Source organism: Sarcophilus harrisii, chromosome 5 (genome assembly GCF_902635505.1).
Source record: "Sarcophilus harrisii chromosome 5, mSarHar1.11, whole genome shotgun sequence".
Classification (NCBI taxonomy): domain Eukaryota; kingdom Metazoa; phylum Chordata; class Mammalia; order Dasyuromorphia; family Dasyuridae; genus Sarcophilus; species Sarcophilus harrisii.
This window is the reverse complement of record NC_045430.1, coordinates 164,561,700-164,576,928: the sequence shown is the minus strand read 5'-3', so window position 1 is coordinate 164,576,928 and position 15,229 is coordinate 164,561,700. Positions and strand designations below refer to the sequence as shown.

The window sequence follows — 15,229 nt, the reverse complement described above, 5'->3', positions numbered from 1 at the left end:
GTTTACTTTTCACATATATTTTTTCTAATATTATGAATAATTCTAAGGTTTCAAATAGTTTTTTTAATAAAGTAATGTGTAATGAGAGACTCTTTTTAATTATCTAGATTAGAATGTCCACAAGGAAAAGGTTATTTTCAAATTCTGTTTAAATCTATTGACAAAATATTTTTGGCATATCCTTACGATATATGGATACTATTTTATCAGTGTCAGAGAATCTGAATTCTAAGTATACTGCTACTGTCCTGCAGATTTTAAAATCCTAATATTTTTATTGTGTTTTTCTCTATACAGATTCTGTTCACCTTCTGAAAATTCAGGATGCAGTTCTTACATATGAACGATCAGTAGAACTTAAAAAAGCACAATGTTCAGAACTTGAAAGAAAAGTTAAGACTTTAGAAAAAAAGATTACTGGACTGCAGGAAAAATTATCAGAAACAAGAAAAGTGAAATCCCAATTTGAGCATCAAAAAGTAGAATGGGATAGAGAACTCTATAGAGTCAGGTATGGAACTTCTAATTTTAAATAAAGACTTGAATGTATTCCTATTACATTAAATCATTGTGACAGAGTATTTGAGGTTAGAAAGCCAAAAATGATACATCTTTAAAATAATACAGCCATCAGTTTTACTTAATCTTACTTACTCTATGGGGTGTGATCCATATTCCTTTTTGGAATAAATTTCAATGAGTGTCTGTTATTACCTGATTTTACTTTTTGAAAGACAGAGTAGTGCTTTCTGTGTGGTAAGTAATGTTCTAGGCACTGAAGCTACAAAAACAAAAATGAAATGCTATCAGGAAATTCATATAATATGAGACTATAATATATAAATACAAAAGTAAATTCAATAAAGTCTCAGAAATTAGAGCAGGGAGCAGGGCTGTGGTTTTCAGAGGAAAGTACTCCAGCTGCTTGCTGGAGGAAAGAGGAAGCCTTCATGTAGGAGGAGATTCCTAAGCAGAGTTTTAAAAGAAACAAGAAATTCTAAGACATGCGGAGGTTAGGAGAATAGCAGTACATTCCAGGCATAGAGGACCACCAGGTCAAAAGGTAGGAAATGGAAGTTCTGTGTTATCCTGTGTAGAAGAAAAAGAGTTTGACTGGACTGCAGAATATAAGAAAGGGAATAAAATAGAAAAGGTAAAAGGTTTAGAAAGGTAATTTCTATTTCTAACATACAGTAAACACCTGCTTATTCAAATTACTCAACAAATTTTTTATTCTCTAATTATATGCAAAATACTTCATGAAACTCTAGGGGAGTTAAGAGATAAAAGACTTAGTCTCAGTTGTTATGGATTTTACAATCTTATAAGCTGTAGTATTTCTCTTGGTGAGTTCATCTGCCCCTCATGAGGTCATTTAACATCCCTATGAAGAAATGATTTCCAGGTCCTAGTCTCTCTCTCTCTCTCTCTCTCTCTCTCTCTCTCTCTCTCTCTGTGTGTGTGTGTGTGTGTGTCTCTCTCTCTCTCTCTCTCTCTGTCTCTCTCTCTTTCTGTCTCTATCTTTGGCTCTGTCTCTGTCTCTCTCTCTGTCTCTGTCTCTCTCTCTGTCTCTGTCTCTCTCTATCTCTCTGTCTCTCTATCTCTGTGTCTGTCTCTCTCTCTGTGTCTCTGTCTCTTTTTCTCTGTCTCTGTCTCTCTCTCTCTCACTACATCCATACATTACTAATGTTTTTATGGAATTCTCAAACTGGATCTCCCATATGTGTCTTGAACTTATCAATTATCTTTCTCCCTAAGTCCTTCCCTCTTTTGAATGTCCCTGTTACTATTTATGACTCCAGCTTCCTCTTACTGACCCAGGTCTGGAATTTAATAACATCCTTATATTCCTCATATTCAATCTGATGACAAATTTTCTACCTTTGTCCATCTCTTATCTACTCACAAAGCCACTCTTTAATTCATGCTTTCATTACCTCTTGCTTATATAATTAAACTAGATTTCTTATTGCTTTCTCTGACTCAAGTCTTAACACACACGAATCCATTCTTCACTAACTGCCAAAGTGATTTTCCTAAGAATATATCTTACCATGTCCTTCCTCTTCCTCAATGAGCTGTAGTGGCTCCCTATTACCGTCAAGATCAAATAGAAACTTCTCTTTTTGGCATCCAAAAGCTATTTTAATGTAGTTCTTTTTTTTGCCTTATCCAGTTTTCTCATACTTATTCCTGTCCCTTAATTCTGTGATCCAATTATACTAGCCTATTTACTAATCTTTCTTTTTTTTAGTAGTATTTTCCCCAATTCTATGTATAGACTATTTAGAATTTTTTTATTTGAATTCCAAATTTTTTCTCTTCTTCCTTCCCCTCCTTCTCCCTAAAAGACTTAAGCATTTGATATGGGTTATATATGTGTAATCATGTAAAACGTCATTACCTTTTACATCGGTCATATTGTGAGAAAAGAAACAAACCAAAAGGAAAAAAAAAAACCATGAAAAAATAAAGAGAAAATCATATACTTTGACTTGATTCAGACTCCATTAGTTCTTTCTCCGGATGTGATTAGCATTTTTCACCCTGAGTCCTTTGGAGTTGTCTTAGATAATTGTATTGCTGAGAAGAGCTAAGCTATTGATAGATTATTATCATACAATGTTATTGTGGACAATGTTTTTCATGTTCTGTTCCCCTAACTTTTCAGTGGTTCATGTAAGTCTAAGTTTCTCTGAAATTAACCTGCTCATCAATTTTCAGTCCCCTTAGCTATTAATGTCTTCTTTTCAGATATTACTTCCAAGATATTCTGTCTATAACTTGGCATGCATCTATTGTTGTTTCCCCCATTTAGAAAGTAAGCACCTAAAGAGCAGACACTGGTGTTTTTGCCTTTGTTTATATCTTCAGTGCTTAAAAATACTTGGCACATAGGTAGCATTTAATAAGTGTTTGTAACTAACAGTAATTAATATATAGAGATTTGATATATATAAAAATGACTTATAAACAGCATTTAGAATTATATCCCTAACAGGGTATTTGGGAATTATTTCTCTGCCTCTATATAACTTGTCTTTTATGTTTACTATAGCAGAATGAGTCTGAATGATTCTAATCCAACATTAAAGTTAACAGTTTTCTTAATTTTAGTTATTTCTCATTCATCACTGATTTTTTAATTAAATTTAATTTTTTATGTCTTATTTTCCCAAATATAGGTTAAGATAGTTTTCACTATTCATCCTTGCAAAACCTCATGTTCCAAATTTTTCTCCCTCTCTACAACCATCCTCCCTACTCAAGACAGCAAGCAATTTGATTTAGGTTAGATGTGCAATTCTTCTAAACATACTTTCATATTCATCATGCTGCATAAAAAAAAATCAAATCAAAAAGGAAAATAACCTTAGAAAGAAAAATAACAATAACTAAAAAGCTGAAAATACTATGCTTTGATCCACATTCAGTCTCTATAGTTCACTCTCTCTGGTACCAATGGTACTTTCCACCACAAGTCTATAGAAATTTCTTTGAATCATCTCATTGCTGAAGAAGAGTTAAGTCCATCACAGTTGATCATCACATAATCTTGTTGTTGATGTGTACAATGTTCTCTTGGTTCTGGTCATTAACATCAGTTCATGTAAGCCTTCCCAGGCCTTTCTGAAATGAACCTGCTCATCATTTCTTATACAACAATACCATTCTATTGCATGCATTTACCATAACTTATTTAGCCACTTGCCAACTGATGGGCATCCACTCATTTTCCAATTCCTTGCTACTACAAAAAGGACTGCTAAAAACATTTTTGCACATGTAGATTCTTTTTCCTCTCTTATGGTTTCTTTGGGATAGACATAGTAGAAATAGTGCTGGATCAAAGAATATGCACAATTTGGCTTAGTTCCAAATTGTCTCCAGAATGATTGGATCATTTCACAAATCCACTAAAAATGCTTTAGTGTTCCAGTTTCCCTATATCCTCTTCAATATTTATCATCACCTTTTCCTTTCATTTTAGCTAGTCTGAGAGATGTGAAGGAGTACCTCAAGATCATCCTTAAATCTAAAACATTGCCTCAATACTTCAAACCTGGAGGATTATGAAGTACTGAACATAATAAGCTAATAATAAGAAGAAAATAAGTCTGTAATGAAAACAGTTAGTCTCCTTAGTTTTTCCTGTAAATCACGACAAGTTGATTGCCATGCTAGAGAATTGTCTTCTTGACTATGAATTATTTAGATAGAATTGCTGACTCTTTGGTGGTTCAGGCACTACTATTTAGTATACACTCTACATCAGAAATGCTATCTTCTAACCCTAAGGAAGAGTTTGATAAAATGGTAAAAGCAGACTGTAGGCAGACTCTTAGACTACTGTTGGATTTGAAATAATGGAAGCTATTTTAAAAAGTAAAAAATGAATTTTGAAAACCAAATTTTCAGTTTCTCCCTCACACAGTTCACTCCAACATTTCCTCTTGAATATTTTAAAATTGTATCCATTTTAGTGAATTTTCAAAATTAACACAATTGCTTACAATTTTTTTTAAATGAAGTAAAAAGTCATTTCTAAATAATGAATAATAATGGGAAAATGTATGAAGGAAATGTCAATTCCAATATCGTTGCCACTCCTAATTTTAGTCAGGAATTTTATCAACATCCCCTCTCCAAGCGTTTTACCAATCATGTATCAAAATTTGGGAACTGAAAAAGTCACTTCCTCTAGCTCCTTTCTAATGCAGTTCAGTAAACAATTTAAAGTCCAGAAGTCAAGACAGGCGGGGGGGGGGGGGGGGGGGGAGTAAATATATGTATTCAATTTATAGAATTTCTGTCCATTGACAACAAAAAGTCAAAGCGTTTCAAAAACTGTATGATATATTTTTGATAAAAGTTTTAACGCCCTGGAATAGCCTGGATTGAGAAGTAGGTTGTCTCATTTTTGATACAACCTGATTGTATGAGGCTGACCAAGTTCCATAACTCTTCAGTGTCCCCATGCAATCATCTTAAGGCTTACAAGGAGTCAATCTGCATCAATAGAAGAGGTTTCCTGATGTTGAGTTACCTACAAGAATCCATTTCCTCCCAAATTAATTGTTAATCTTTTTCTTTAGAGGTTTTGGTAAATATACTTAAATTCTACTGAGTCTGTGATTTTAAAACAAGCGATTTTAATCTAGGTTTACACTAAAACAAGAGAAAGAAAAGCAATCAAGTATAGAAATGCTATTTGAAAAAACTAAGGAGCAATTAAGAAAAAGAGAAGAACAATATAATAAAGAAGTACATCTAAAACAGCAACTGGAATTCAAGCTTAGAACTTTGGATCGAGAACTGACAAGCGTAAGAAATAATTTTAAACAGGTAAATTGGAATTTAAAAGTCACAATTTCCATCTTTTTTTTTTTTAAGTGTGTGTGTTTAGGTTTCCTGGAAATAGGGTGGTCCACAATGTAGTTTTTTTAATCCTAAAAAAGGATTTGTAGTATTTATGTGTATTAAAAGTAAGTTTGGTGCATTCATAAATAAAAGACATTTTAAAATTTCCTTTTTAGCATTTTTAATGTAAAGTTACAACCTAAATAGCCACAGTAAAGGTAAGATGGATCTAATACTTAAATATTAAAATTTGTCTCCCAGTAGAGAATCAGTATGATGTAGTAGATGAAAAAACTGACAGGGAAGAATTGGCACTGATCTATCTTGACAGTGTGACCTGGATAAACCATTTCACTCACCCCACCCAGAGGTGTCAAATTCCTCAAATGCTGCCCACAAAATTCAGTGATGGAGGGGACTCTATTGACACTACTTCTCTAAGCAATTCTCTTATAATTATAATTTCCAGTGGAGGTGTCACACTACATTGGTAGAGTTTCCTTACCTGAAAGATCTCTAGGTCAATGAAATAGCAAGTTCATTCCCTTTTCTCTGTTCCTTATATTCCACACATATGTATCACACATTTTTCAGTCTTTCAATACAGTTTATCATTCTCTAGCATATTTAGCATTTATTTACACAATTAAAATTATCTAAGCCATTCTTAAAAGAAGAATGGCAAAGTCTGCATAGGTCAGAGCCTTGGACTGAACCTATTAAGAAGAGGAAATTGGGTTAGAATGAATGTAAGGTTTTATACTTGGTTACAAAGAAATCACAAGTATGGGTGGCCGAGATTTTAACTAGCAATGCAAGGCCAACCCCTGCTTCACAAGCTGAAAAGACAATAGGATTAAGAGAGTTATGGATATTGAGAATATGTGGAAGTGGATAATTAGGAGAGTTATGAGGATGAATAGGGACAATATAAGTTGGGGGAAATATATCTAAAAAGATGTAGGAGTTTTAATGAATTCTAAACTTAATTTGAATCAATCCTATTATTTGGCAACCAAAAAGTTAATTTAATTTTGGATTACATTAAGAAAAGCATAGCTTCCAAAAGTAAGGAGGTGAAAATATATCTGTACTCTGAACCAATCAGGCATTACCTGTATTATTTTGTTTATTTGTGGCTACCGCAAAATTATGGCCACTAGAAGCAAGATTACAAAGAGGATGAGGAAGTGCCTTGTGTCCATTACATATGAGAATCTATTAAAGAAATTAATAGGTGTTTATCCTGGGCAAAAGAAAACTCATGAGACTCATGATAATTGTCTTCACATTTTTAAAGGTTAGTCATGTAGAAGAAAGATTAAACTTTGCTTCAGCCTAAGAGACAGAACTAAGAGCAATAGATAATAATTGCAAGCATGTACATTTTTAGGGTTATTGTCAGGAAGAATTTGCTAACAAATAGAAACATCCATAAAGAGAATTAGTTGCTTTGAAATACAGTGTTTTCCTACCTGCAAAGATTTCAAGCTAAGACTAAGTCTACTAAGGGTCAGGTACATAATAGAGGATATGGATTGAACTAAATAATTATTGAAATCACTTTAGAATTCTGAAATTTCTTCTTATTGCTTTATTTTCAATAGCCTATTTAAATTTTCTTCAGCTTTTTTCCATTTTTCATATTCTATATTCAACTTAAAAATTATTAATTTTATGGTTATAAAGAAAAATATGATTTAAAATGTTATGGAATTGTTGTTTCCAGGTTGAGGAAGAGCGAAATGATGTTCAAAGACAACTTTCTCAGGAGCAGAGTGCCAGAGTTTTGCAATATGAGATTCTGAATAATCATCTTTGGAAGCAGAAAGAAATAGAAGCAGCTACTTCCAAAATGATTCAGAGTTCTGAGGTATTCACTTTGGTCATTTTCAAATCTACTTACATATTTTAAAAGTTAGGATTTATCTTCTTCATATTTGGTCATATTTGTCATCTGTCCATGATGTCAATGGAAATCAGTCTATAACAAACAAGCAGTGACACATATGGTGACCAAAATCAGAACAAGTTGTTGAATTTGCTTTGTTGCTTCTGTTCTTTGAATCCAGAGATCCATGCATACCCCTACTGAAAATATTCCTGGTTCTCAGTAGTGCCCCTGCCCTTTCTAGCCATAGGAAGGGGGCAGCTCATCAGTTTCTCTATCCCCTAAGGAGAAAAAGGAATGCAGCCAGGTAGGAGAGACCTAGAAAACTAAAACACAAACCACTTTTCTTCTTTAATTAAGTGATTTCATCTATTTTCCCTTTATTATGTCATACACACATGATAGAATTTTGGTCTGTTTCACACTATTGTCTTTCTCATGTTTATATATATATATATATATATATATATATTTTTTTTTTTAATAACTTTTTATTGCCAGAACCCAAGGCAGGGTAATTTTTTACAACATTATCCCTTGTACTCACTTCTGTTCCGATTTTTCCCCTCCCTCCCTCCATCCCCTTCCCCAGATGGCAAGCAGTCCTATACATGTTAAAGAGGTTGCAGTATATCTTAGATACAATATATGTGTACAGAACCGAACAGTTCTCTTGTTGCTCAGGAAGATTTTGATTCAGAAGGTATAAATAACCTGGGAGGCAAAACAAAACTGCAAGCAGTTTACATTCATTTCCTAGTGTTCTTTCTTTGTTTCCCATGTTTTATAAAAGAGAAGAGATGAAAGGATTTGCAAAAGAATAAATTTCATTTAGATTTCTCAAATAAAGCTGTGTACATTACAACAATTCATTCATTCACATTCATCATTGCTCAACATGATAAAAACACAAGTTCATTAAATGCCAAATTTAGAATTTTTCATTTAACAGTAGTCTGAACTATCAAGGTGGTTGGCATTTAGTAATCATTTGGTTCCTGCAGACTGGAGTGCTTTTAACCTAGCTGTCACCTATTCTACCTTCCTCCTGGATTTATAAAAGGGATCTCATAGAATGGAGCCTCTAAGACATAGCAGTTTCCACCCATCCTCAAAGGGGCCAAATGCTTCTGAACAGTTTTACCATGATGGGAGAGCAATATCAACATTTTCTACTTTGGTCTCAATGATCCTTTCATTATTCCTTTAAAATATGATGGTTAGTGTGGGGAGCCGGCACTAATCTACAGGCCATAAAACCATACAGGTGATAAGGCCACATTCCAAAAGACTGCCCTAACCTTGAATAGGAATCTCCTAATCACATCATGGAGTTTCCTACATGACCAAAGACTGCCCTAACCCTGAATAGGAATCTCTTAATCACATCATGGAGTTTCTTACATGACCAAAGACCACCTTAACCTTGAATAGGCAGATATCTAGGCATCTCCTAATCACATTCTGGAGCTTCCTACAACCAAAGATAACTGATCAGCTCATCCTTGGGCGGAAAACCAATCCTTTGTCTAGGACCCCCATCCTGCCTCCTTTCCTACTGATATATATATATATATATATATATATATATATATCTGTACTATTGCACCCATAAAAATGAGGCTTGATCAGATGGTTTTGTCTTGCCTCCATTATTCTGTGTGTCCCCTCTCTCTTGCCCTTATCTCTTTTCTTCCAGGGTCCACACACTCTGCCTCAGGGGCCAAGGCAAGTTAGGGTTAAGTTCTCATTTACTGATTGCACTCTGAATTTCACTTTTCCCAAACATGAGAGGTTTAGACTAGATAACCTCTGAAAGGTTCAAATCAGCTATTCTTTTGATAATACTTTTGATCATTAGTATCTTAATGATAATACTACAGATTTATGAGAGAACAGCTTGTTTTAAAGATGTATACTAAGAAATTTGAAGACAATTACCACTCATTGCTCTGCAGTGAAAATAATTGTGCCAGGACAATGACTCTACATGTAGGACAATTGCATATCTTCAGCACCTAATAGGAAATTAGCTATGGCAAAAATTAGAATTGGAGTCTTGAAGAGACCTGGTTTCAAATACTGCTTCTTAAATTTGCTAGTTGTGTGACAATGAGCAGCTTGTTTAATTACTTCTCCTACCAAATATCCTCATCTGTAATATGGATATAATACTAGAGTATTTTCCTAGGGTGTTGCAAGGCTTAAATGAAATAATGTATCAAAAGCAATCAAACTTTAAAAGTCCTATAAAATATAATACTTATTCTTATTTTTATCATAACATTATGAAAAGTCAGTGTGAGAGAGAATGGATATAGAAAAGGAAATAATATAAAATGCTGAAGGACAGACAGATTTGGGTGCCTAAAAAATACATGGTTTGTAATATTTGCTCTATAATCATAAACTGACATAACCATCTGTTTTTAAAGAGTGAATTTCATTTTGAAGACTTAAAAGTTCATCTCTTCTGATTGATGTGGCACTTTTAAGGCTTGTTCTTTGGAAAAATCGAATCTGATGTGAAATAAGTGAAACTCCCCCAGTTTACTTACATTATAATATGCATTATAATTCTGGGCACCTCGAGGTTTGTTTGTAATTACTAAGGAAAAATCAGAATGCATAATTTTATTTTGAGGAGCAAATTTTTTTTTCTATTTATTGTGTTTAGGTTCCTGATAGCCAAGAAAAAGAAAAACGCCTACTCTGTGAAAATCAATCCCTACAGGATGAAGTTGTGAGACTCAAACTTGAACTGGAAACATTAAAAATTAAGACTCAGGAAAAAGAAAATCGATATGTTGAAGAAAATGAAATTTTAAAAAAAAACAATGATGAGCTTCGAAAGGAATTAAAACTGAAAGAAGCCTCATTAAGAGAAACAATATTGCAGTACAATGGACAAGTAAATGTTCTGACTACTGAGAATGCAATATTGAACTCTGGGTTGGAGGATGAAAAACAAAATAGAGACAAACTAGAGAAAGAAATTAAATCATACCATGCGCGTTTAAATTCTGCTATTCTTGATCATGAACGAAGTCAGACATCAAAACTAGACCTTGAACATAACTTCCAGCGAGAACGAGATGAATGGCTTCATGTACAGGCCAAATTAAATGATAACTATGGTGTCGTTTCTCAGGAACTTTCTAAAGCAGAAAGTAAAGTTAATAGATTAGAAAATGAGTTATGTCAACTACGTGATTCCCTCAGAGAAAAGACAGTAATTATAGAAAGTGTACAGAGAGAATTAAAACAAGCCCAATATAAAGCAACAGAACTTAAACATAAAAATCAAATGGATAATGAAAAGCTGGACAGATATATTGTCAAACAAGAATCCATTCAAGAAAGATTAGCCCAAATCCAGAGTGAAAATATATTGCTTCGAAAACAGCTTGAAGATGCTCAAAACAAAGATGTGATTGAAGAAGACGTGTTAAACACTGTCCAGGTACAATTTAGGGATTTCTTCAATCAACTTCATGCTGACAATGAAAAACATGTTGTTGTGGTAGAAGAAAGAAATAAAGAGTTAATCAATGAATGTAACCACTTAAGAGAACAAATGTGCAAATATGAAAATGAGAAAGCAGAAAGAGAGGTATGTCTTTAAATAATATTATTTGATTAAGCATCTACCTTTTGATCAAGACAAATTAGAAATTTCAATGTTAAATAGGTAGATGATATTAACTTTCATTGTAAAAATCCTGGCATAGCTAGTCCGTGAAATTTTAAAAGCAGGAGTATTGGTTAATAAATTTAGAATTAATCACTTGTAAATAAATAAGTTTATAATTCTAATATGCTTGATAGTTCATTTTAATGCTGCAGTGCAATAAATCATTTAAAATGGTAAAACTTAAACTAAGTCCTGAAAAAATCCTGGAGCAATATAACAATACAAATTAGAACTCTTAATTGAGACACTGTGAGATTATAATTACTCTTTTTTTGTAACCATTTAAACATGTTTATTAATCTAATTTTAATTCAAAATTATTTGAACTTATTTTAGAAATATTAAGCATTAACTCATATTTTTAATGAAATTGCAAAAATCAGAAACTACTTTCCTTTGAAAATTGACAGATATTCTGTTCAGAGAGTGATTATTCATTAAACATTAATTTTTTTTGTGTTAATGAAATCATTTTTTAAAAAATTTCTAATTCCTCACTGTGTTTTATTTATCTCAGTATTTTTTTCACTATTTTACTAACACTTCTTGCTTAATGTCCAGAATTGTAATTTTTGGGATCACTGTCTTTCATTTGTTGAAGATAGTTTTTTTACTATTATCTGTGATTTTTTTGATATATGCAATGGCAGACCTGCCAATTATTGTACTGGGTAACAATTTCATATAAAATATTTTAAAATTTTATTCTTAGTCTTTGTCTTTATGATCACACGTTTGAATCTATTCATTTCATGATGGAATTTAGTTTATTTGTAGTAGTTCAATTGATTATGACAATTTTTTTCCCCAATTTTACACTGGCTTTTGGGGGCTTATTACCTTTTAAAAGGTTACTATACTTTATTGAATTTATTTTTATAAGATGTTTAATTTTATCTAATAAGATAGAAAATTTTATATATTTTTTGCTTTTTAACTTTGCTATTATTTATGCAATAATTTTCTTTCTGCATAGTGAAAATGCACAGGACTTTTTTATAGCATATCAATACAGGTTCATATAAATATATAACATGCAGGTGTGTATTTTTATCTGTATATGTGCATATACATATGTGCTTAAGTTTACATACACACAATATATATATTGTTGGTATTCCTACTACATCCTAACAGGATGAAATGAAATGACTTCCTTTTAGCAGTGACCTTGCATCACACTGTGTATTCATGAATGGGAGAGCTGCCATATTTTCTATAGTTTCCCCTTTTTTCTGCCCCTTAACTACAACTAGGAGTATAATTGCTCTCCTTGCAAAGAAAAAAAAAAAAGGAACTATTTTGAAGGCTTGGCAAGGACAGTTGAAGATATGAATAGTAGCTAACAATCACTCCAAACACATCAAAACAAAGACTTGAAGTACTTTTATCAAGCCTGACAAACATATTGATGTATATGATTATTCTCCAAGGCAAACTATAAGAGGAAAGAAAATGCATCTTTTTCTTAAGCTGTCTTCATTCTTGAAAGGCAGATATAAAGAAATAAAGTAGTAATAACTTTTCTGAAAAAATGCAAAGGACAAACCCCTAATGTTTCTATTAGGTATAAGAAGCTATATATTTTTCTCTTCACCATTCCCCCACCTTCCATGTAAATTGGACATAAAGTTTTACCCCCATGTGAATTTGCAAGTGTTATATAATTCTTAAAAAGGTAGAAAGGGAAAATTAGACTTAATGTAATGCTTTATGATGAGAATATTGAGCAAGCAGGAAGAGAGCAGAAACTTAAGCTCAAATACTTTTCAAACACTTTTCCCTATTATTACTTTTATAACTTTAAGTAACTGATTTAATTTCTTTGAGGTTTAGTTGCCTTATCTTCAAAATGAAGTAGTTGAATTATAGTCCCTCAAAATAATTCTAAATCTATGATAAGCATAAATATATTCCTGAAATTAACTTGCTTATGAAAATATATCAATTACTTTTGAAGGTATATTATTTCATAAAAGCTAATATTGATTTATGAAATTAGTAGCAGAAATAATATGGACATATTTCTATCAGGATATCATAAAGCAACTTCAACAAGAACTAGCCGATTCCTTAAAAAAACAATCCATGACTGAAGCTTCACTTGAGGCTACATCACATTTTCAAAATAATTTGGAAGATAACAGAAAACTACAGAAAGAAGTAAACCATATCAAAAGTAAAGTATGTATGCAAAAAATCAGTAATTTGTTATTGATTAAGGGAGAATGTTTCTTTTTTTACCAATATTATATGATTCTTGAGCACTGTGCCTTCATTTAAATGGACAGAATAAGGACTATAGCATCTATCCTTTGTACCCTGAAATTGAGATATTTATATTCACACAGAAGGAATAAGGTATATTTCCAAGAATAAAAATAATTTGTTTCATATTTTATTATTGGAAGGCCCTTTACATACATTATCTCATTGAATTGCCACAACAGCTCTTACAAGTAGAAGTAGCTACTAAGTACTAACTAAATGTTTATTTGCTGACTTTGCCATAACTTTAAAAATGATATTAAAAATCCATTTGGATTCATTCATATGATTTACTCCAAAGTAAATTGGACTAAATGACTTTGAGTTGATTTCCAGTCTGATTTTTTTATAAATATTTAATTTTCCATAACCCCCTGATAGGAAAATAGGAATTCAATATAAAATTATTTTTATCATTTTTTTTATCATTTAAAACTGTAATAAAGAAGTTAAGCCATAGAATACAATTTCACAGTCAAATTTTCCTAAAGTGTTTCTCTTAAATACCCTTTCCCTATATAAATTCCCTATAAAATGTATTCCTTTATGCTAGGCTGCTTTCCTATATTTATAAGCAGTTATGGATATGTTGTTCATCATGGCAGCCAAAATCTATAGATCTGATTATTTCTGATCTCCTTCAAAACACATTTTCAGCCTGATAACTGTTATCAGGGGTAAAGTAATGGAAATCTTTGCCAAAACGACCAAACATAAGAGTTTTTGATGGTGATGGATTTCTCTGCTTAAAGGCAACTTGGTGAAAATCGGGGTAGAACTTTGAGTGTAGAGTTAGAAAGACCTGGGTTCAAATGTGGCCTCAGATGCTATTGCTGTTATCCTGGACAAGTCACTTAATCTTTCTCAACTTCCACAACTGTAAAATGGGAATAACAATAGCACCTACCTCTTCTAAATTGCTTTGAGAATCAAATAAAACAATAATTGTAAAGCTCTTAGCACAGTGACAAAAAATGGGCACTTTATAAATGCTTGTTTCTCTGTTCCAGAAATATAAAGGCCAATATAGTTAGCAATAAATAAAAATAATCAGTGTCTCCTACATTTTGATAAGCACCACCTGATGCTGAAAAATTAGAACTTTTACATTGTTAAATTTTGTATAATGGTTTTAACTAAGAAATGGTATATTATTAGTGCCAGTTTCATTCTTTTGAAAACTTCTTTCAGATTCTTATGCTTGAAAAATATTTCTAGTTTCAGAAATCAGTATTGGAACAAAATAAGTTCTTTCTGAAGTAATCCCCCATCACTCATTGTCTTCATTTCCTTTCTATTCTTTTTCCACATTGACTAAAATATCAACTTTGGAAAAAAGCATTTGGCTTCAGGCTGCATTTTAGAAAATGTGTGGACTGAACCTTACAAGGTATAGCAAAGAAGCAATATGTTATAGTTTATCTTTAACAATATGAATTAGCTCAGTTAATTGGTATTTGGGCAAACTGGCACCATTTTTTGTTTTTCTTTTTTTCATGATCATGAAAGTAACCAAGTTTTTTACCATCCAAGAATTAGGTGAAAGTATTATTTCTTCGTTTTTCAACATTTAATCCATCAATTAGTGAATGTCACTTATATGAATTAATACTAAGATGAGGTTCTGACTACGTTAAAAAGAATATGTGTAAGCTATGCTCTCTTATCATTGAAGAATTTGCAGTCTCACTTGGAAGCCAATACAAAATAGGGGAAGTTAGCACATAAAAAAAAATACCAACTATACAGTATTTAAGTAAGTAGCATAAGTATTTATAAAAGGGGAAGATCACTGTGGTTGGAGATTAGATCAGATGTTACTTAATCCAATTTTTTTCTTCCCAATATGAAAACAATATTCAATACAAATTTCCTGAGTTACAAATTTGTTGGAAGAGCAAGTGCTAAATAGTTAAATTTAATAACATGAATCCTAGATAATTGCATAAATATAAATAATTGAATACTACATTTGAAGTCTACTTTTCCAAAAGGTACAGGACTTTCAATATGCA

At 32.1% G+C, this 15,229-nt stretch overlaps 1 protein-coding gene across 4 annotated transcripts in view; it reads left to right on the top strand.

Moving 5' to 3' along the window:
- Positions 1–15,229, top strand: part of LOC100920401 (ankyrin repeat domain-containing protein 26-like) — a 79,841-nt gene that overhangs the window by 50,115 nt on the left and 14,497 nt on the right. For all 4 annotated transcript variants that reach the window (XM_031938884.1, XM_031938886.1, XM_031938885.1 and 1 more), the window contains exons 21-25: positions 298–511; positions 5,163–5,346; positions 7,091–7,234; positions 9,930–10,865; positions 12,981–13,130. In XM_031938884.1, coding sequence (XP_031794744.1) covers positions 298–511; positions 5,163–5,346; positions 7,091–7,234; positions 9,930–10,865; positions 12,981–13,130 — 1,628 coding nt within the window. The remainder of the gene's footprint in view (positions 1–297; positions 512–5,162; positions 5,347–7,090; positions 7,235–9,929; positions 10,866–12,980; positions 13,131–15,229) is intronic.